This window comes from Cucurbita maxima, unplaced genomic scaffold (assembly GCF_002738345.1).
Source record: "Cucurbita maxima cultivar Rimu unplaced genomic scaffold, Cmax_1.0 Cma_Scf00007, whole genome shotgun sequence".
Lineage (NCBI taxonomy): Eukaryota > Viridiplantae > Streptophyta > Magnoliopsida > Cucurbitales > Cucurbitaceae > Cucurbita > Cucurbita maxima.
In genome coordinates this window covers 3,929,564-3,936,141 of record NW_019272023.1, presented here as the reverse complement: position 1 = coordinate 3,936,141, position 6,578 = coordinate 3,929,564, and the positions used below count along the sequence as shown (strand labels likewise).

Below are 6,578 nucleotides of genomic sequence, written 5' to 3'. Positions count from 1 at the left end.
CCCCCCCCCCCCCCCCCCCCAAATTTGTGGAAATGTACAGATAGTGCTTTTACTGACCAACTATTTTAATAAATTATCATTTGCAGCTTCAGTTATTATTGAAGAATATGGCCATCATCAAGAAAAATTTGGGCATTTGTTTATCACCACTTTTGAAAGGTTTACTTATGCAGCATCCGTAAATGCTATTAATTCCTCGTACATATGTGACCAAGAACCTGATTTGGTGGAGGCTTACGCAAATTTTGCATCAATTTTTCTCCGATGCTCTCATAAGGTTTTTCTTTAAGTTCTATTATTATTTCCTTTTTTTTTTTTCTCTTTAATATTATAGGTGCGGTTTCATTTATCCTTTGCGAGAAAATATAATTAGATGGCTGTTTGATTTGTGTACTATATTCCAGGAAATATTAGCCGCATATGGTTCTCTTTTGGAGGTTTCATTCCAGAAGGCTGCTATATGTTGCACAGCCATGCATCGTGGGGCAGCATTAGCAGCAATGTCATACCTATCTTGTAAGCGCTGTGCATTGCTTTTTTTCCACCCCTAAAAAATATTAGTTGTACTGCCAGAATAGAAAATCCAAATGATGCTGGCCAATGCAGCTATAAACTTACAGTTCAAATGTCAGTGCCCAAATGTTCCTGTAGGCTAGTGCCCGGTGGCATTCTTGGCCTTGATTTCAATGGTGATGGCTAATGTGTCCAATTTGCATGAGTGAAAACTCACCATAACCCAAGTCGATCCAACATAGATCACAAATGCCATCTAGAGTTTAGCTATTGGAGCAATGATTTCCTTGTTGTCAATGTCATAGGATTGAGTTCCTCTAACTTCTCCCCTAACAATTAGTTTGGAGTAGAATAAGAGGGTTTGATGAAAGCAACATTCTTTATAGCAAATACATTTTGTGGTAGGACACTAGCATTTGTAGCCTTGTTGAATGGGTAAGTATCTCAAGAATATGCATTTATGTATCCAAGGATCCAATTTACTACACTGTTGGGGATAGATATGAACAAAGACTGTGCACTTAAAGACCTTTGGGAATAAATCAAGGGACTGGAATCTGAGACGAGAAAATTCTTAAAGTAAGACATTACAAAGAGTGGAGAAGTTGAGAACACGAAAGGGAATATGGTTTATAAAGTATGTTGCTGTGAGAATTGTCTTTTCCCAGTAGGACATGGGAACATTAGCAGAAAACATTAGACACGAGTGACTCTGGTGATACAATTCTTGCATTCAGCAACTTCATTTTGTTTTGGAGTGTTGACACAAAAGCTAAGATGGACAATTCCTTGGGCAGTTCTAAGAATACAATTTTTTATCTGGTGTTATGTTTGAATCATACTATTGAACCACTTGAAAGTTTAATGAATTTTGGATTTTTTATTTCATCAATTTGACTTTGTCGAGAAGTTTCTTAACATGACTGTATAAAGCCTCATACTCATATGGAGTACTGAGACATATCTTGAAGTGTTTGAACTTTTAGAGTAGCTGTTCTCGCTCCTGCAAAGGCTCTAATAAGATGCAAATCAGTTGGAGATGGCCCGTGACCTAGAGAAAGCCCTTATAATCTATTGGATTTTCTAGCCTGGGCCCACTCTCTTTGATGCTTCATATCGAACCTAATGTCACAAACACCCTACTTGTGATTATAGTGAATTGGATTTTTTTTCATCAAATCTCAGCCATTGTTATAGGCAACGTTCCTGCTATGATGCTGAATGATGGTGAGCAATAGAGGTGCCAGTCAAATTTCATAATTATTAATGTATTCATCTAATAAGCTTTCTAATGTGAGGAAAAGCGGTTTTGAAGAGTTTCTTATCAATAACTTCTTCGGGCATGCTCTCCCCTCTCTCCTTCCTCTCACCCTCACCTCCATTTCTTTGCCTTCATCCAGTTAATCTTCATCAGATTCTACATCTAAGTTGAGTATTTCTTGTTTGCAACCTTACCTTTTTAGCCGTCATTCTGTTTCTTCTCAGTTTGAATTCAGTTCAAGGAACAATTTAAGTAACTTTTCTTGCTGGTCTTTAAGTTCTTTATCATTTCAGAGTTCACCTTTTTGAACAAGGAGTTGAGTAACTGCTGTGTTGAACACAAATACCCAAAATTCCCAGCAGATAGAAAGTTCTTTTAGAATGAGTTTAATATTACAAGTTAGTCTTGGGAGAAATCTTCTGCTTCTGCTCTTTCTCGTGGAATGAAAAGATTCAATAAATTCATTGATTCACCAGATAAGAGTAAACGAAGAAAACATACCAAAGACAGCATTCCAGCCTTGTTACGGGCATTATGAGTTTTATTCATGGAACTGATGAATCGGGCTCCCCCTTTTGGTTTGAAAATGAGTGTTTCTTTATTGAAGCATTTGAATCAAAGAGGCTGTTTCCTCTTGGTTTATGTCAAATTAGATGGTTTGACAAGGCTATGGTGGAGATTGTTGCAATATCCTTATTATTCAATTTTCTTCTGACAAGAATTAATGAGTGGGACTGTTCTTATTCAGAAAATATTTTTTCTCTGTTTGGTTTATGGAATAGATGGTTTGGCCATCTACAGGAGGGTGAAAATCCTTTTGCATTCCAGCTGGAGTAAACAAAAGGAGCTGGTTAACCTTTTGTTTATGATCAAATTTTTTCTAGTGAAATTTGATAGCAAAATTTTGAAAAGGTAGCTGAGGATCTTATCTCTTGACCCTCTTTTGCTGAAGTTGGTACCTCTAATGCTGAAGTTGTTAAGAAGATTGTTGTGTTTAAACACCAAAATATGAGTAATGCTCCTCCCAAATTCATCATTAGAAAAGAAGCTTCCTTTTGAGTTACGAAAGAAACAGATGTGGTGGATATGGATTGGATTTCTGTAATGGTTATCACTAGACTATTTGCTCATGAGAATTGGATTGATATCTAATCCGTTATGAAGAAACACTATGAATTGGATTTCTGTAATGTTTTATCAATCCATTTATGGCCAATATAGCCATGGTGCAATTAGAAACGGGAAATGGAAAGAGCCTTAAGAGATATAGGAAAATGGCAAAAATTTATGATTATCACTTAAAAATGGAAAAATAGGATACAATGAAGCACTTGATAATGGGACGGAGGAGATTTAGTTGATGAGGGTAGGGGCTCTTTGCAACCTTTCTTCAAGAAGAAATCCACCTTTCTGCAAATAAGTCATATGATATGCCGCCTTTACATGTTCTTCACGAAGAACAATTTGAAGATAAAGAAATTCTAATATTTATTGAAGGTTTGTGGCCTTGAGATATATGAGATAAGAGCACAAGTCTTCTGAAGCTTTTGCCTGGTATCAATATTCATCCTTTCAAAGTGGCTTCGTGATGGGCGTTGTCTCTTCAGGTTTTTTATTTTTTATTTTTTTGCTGCTCCAGTGGGCTATGTTTCATCCCGATTCAGCATGGTTTTCAACTATTGTTTGCGCCTCCCTTGTTCATCTTCATTTTCTCCTATTTGGCGGCATGATGACTTTTGGATCCCTTGGTTTATAGGAGTTTTGCTTCTTCTTTGTCTTCATTTATCTGCATATTTTCGGTCCCTCTGAAGTTATCGTTGCCCTTTCTTAATCCTCGGAGTGGTTTTGCCTCAGTCGAAGAGTCAAGCCTGGTGGTTTTGTTGGTTTTTCAAGTTTTTGTTTGTTGCCTCAGAGGGTTGTGTTAGTTTCTAGTTCAGCTTTGCCTGAAGAAGCTTTTAGTGTTGTTCAGCAGCTTTGTTCTTCATGCTGGCTTAAAGCCCCCCCTCTCCCCTTTTCTACATCCTTATATTTCTTTCTTTTAGGACATGGATATTCACTTTTTAAAACCTAGGTAATTATTCTCCCTGGATGAAAATATCCCATGAACTATGGGATTTTATTATCCTTTTTTCCGAAATGTATATGAGAGAGGAGAGAGTAATTACTCATTAATATTTTTTTCTTTAATGTGTAAATTAATTTAATTGCTTTAATTTATTATTTATATTAGTAATTGATTGTCAAGCATACATATTTTTTAATTAAAAAAAACATAAGAAAAACTTATATAATAATTATATATACATGTCATTTTATCACATAGTTGGTGAGATTTGTATGTTGATTTTAAAGTATTAAATATAGGTTTACTGCTAATTGTTAAAAACCAAAAATTAATGATAAAAGATACGAAAAATTAGGTAGAAAACGATGGTTGAATGAAGAAAAAAAGCTTTCCGCTCAAATAAAATATTTAACAATTTTTCTAGTTATTGTTAAAACTTAGCTCATAAACACATTATTTAAATCCCAAGAACAAAACCTGCAAATTAAACACATCCACACATTAATTATCCTGCCTATTCATATACAAACTTTTGTTATCCCAAACATCTAAACCTCAAATATTTAATATCCATACTCATGAAGCTATATCCACAATCCAAATGGGCTATTGTTGTTCTCTATGTTGTTGGTCTGTGTTTCTAGCCCCTCCAGGTTCTAGTTTTTGCTTTTATTAGCTCTGTTTTTGTTTTCCTGTTCGTTCCCTTTAGGAGATTATATCTCTAAACAATTTTCTTCCTTTTCATCGATCAATGAAAAAGGTTGCTAAGGATTAAAAAAATACAACTTAAAACTCATTGGAGAAAAACTTTGTTGACATAAGAACACTTATGTTAGTACATTTACTCCAAAAGCCATTTTACTTCTCCTTCCTCGTGTTAGCTTGATTTTCATTGCCATTGTACGCTTGTACATATTTACTTTGAGTCTTATTTTCTCTAAATTGTTGTGCCTATTTAGGTTTCTTGGATGTTAGTCTAGCATCAATGTTAGAATTTGCTAGTACCAATTCTGAGGGATCATTCAATTCTATGGTAATACACGTTCTATCCCACAGCGGCGAGGGACTTGTATCAAACATTCTATATGCTTTGCTTGGTGTTTCAGCAATGTCTCGGGTAAGCTTCTAATTAAATGTATGTCCATGAACGCATGTTCAATTCTTTCTTTCTTTCCACTTGCAAGTACTCTTGTAACCATATATGGTCAAAATAGAATACGCATATGTACCTTGAATGAGTAGTTTGCCATTTTAAAAAAATCGTTGATGCCTGATATTTGCTATGTATGTATAAAGAAATATGTTGTTTAGCAATTTTAAGAGAAGCGTGGAAGCCTGCTTTTTAATATAGTTGTAAAATTCCGAGATTTGAGCATTTGAAACAGTGAAAACTTTGGTGCATGGTGTTCATGAATCGTGTGGGCTGTTCCTGTTTGTGAACTTTGTCGTTATCCTCTCTAATGAAGATGATCTTTTATGTGTATGATAATGTGTTTTGCGTTGGTTCCTGGGGGTATGCATTGAAGAAAATAGAAAAAACACTCTGTTATACATACGGTCAAGAACAACGAGATCTCTTGGTTTTACTTTATCGTATTTCTCTTGAAGTTCGATAGTAGAACATTTTTATAACTGCTATTTATGTTCCTTAAACTCTTGGAGACCTGTAATGTTGTTGGCAGTCATTCATTCTCCTTCTGCTAAATTTCGCATATAAAGGAACTTTTTTTTCGTCTAATTGAATACTTGCAAGACGTGCAGTCAAGTTAACACGTAAACCTCTCAATCAGGTTCATAAGTGTGCAACAGTTCTGCAACAGTTGGCAGCAATTTGCAGTGTCAGTGAAAGAACGGACTTGAAAGCTGTCCTGCGCTGGGAATCTTTGCATGGCTGGCTACTATCAGCGGTTCTCTCTCTCTCTCTCTCTCTCTCTCTCATATATATATATATATATATATATATGCGCGTGTATGTGTCATTTTGTAAATATTGACTCTGCATAATAGTTATAATTAAAAAGAGGATGATTTTGCTGTGGGTCACTATAATTTAATTTACTTTCAAAGCGTTTTATAATTTGAAATCAGATTAAAGGAAAAAAAATGCATGTACTAAAAGATTAATCTTTTAAACTATATTTCTGAAAAGGAATACAAACAAATAGATCCTGTGTTATTTTCTGATAGAGACCAATATAGCTGCCTCAGTTTGATATTTCTATGCATACAGACATTTGAACTAGGCATTTTGATTGTTAAAAGTGTAGAGTTCTTCCAGGTGCAGGCTCTCCCACTTGAATATTTAAAACCAGGGGAAGTAGAAACTCTTGTACCACTATGGTTAAAGGCGCTTGGAGATGCAGCCTGCGACTACCTTGAAAGTAAAAGTTGTGATGAATTAAAGACTAATTATGGACATATGCAAGGGAAGGGTGGAAGAGTCTTGAAGCGTCTAGTTCGTGAATTTGCTGATGGTCACCGCAATATTCTTAATGTGATTTAATTGCTGCATGGCATCTATATAACATCATCATTAGAGGAGCCCCAGATCATAGCTTTTCTGCTTATGCCCCATTCTGTCGTTGAGGCTTATTTGGCAGCTGAAAGTTCAGGCTGGTTTGGAATCTTCGGTCAATCCTGGGCAATGTCCTGCATAAATTATGAACATCCTCTTCTTTTTTTTACTTTTTTTCTTCCTTCTTCTTCTTTTTTCTTTTCTTTTTTTTTTTTTTTTTTTTT

General features: G+C 35.3%; 1 protein-coding gene across 3 annotated transcripts in view; it reads left to right on the top strand.

Annotated features, from left to right (window-relative positions):
* LOC111482450 (transportin-3) overlaps positions 1–6,572 on the top strand; it is a 43,590-nt gene extending 37,018 nt beyond the window's left edge. For all 3 annotated transcript variants that reach the window (XM_023128234.1, XM_023128231.1, XM_023128233.1), the window contains 5 exons: positions 87–277; positions 405–516; positions 4,799–4,956; positions 5,630–5,746; positions 6,118–6,572. In XM_023128234.1, coding sequence (XP_022984002.1) covers positions 87–277; positions 405–516; positions 4,799–4,956; positions 5,630–5,746; positions 6,118–6,342 — 803 coding nt within the window. In that variant the 3' untranslated portion in view covers positions 6,343–6,572. The remainder of the gene's footprint in view (positions 1–86; positions 278–404; positions 517–4,798; positions 4,957–5,629; positions 5,747–6,117) is intronic.
* The last annotated feature ends 6 nt before the right edge of the window (positions 6,573–6,578 follow it).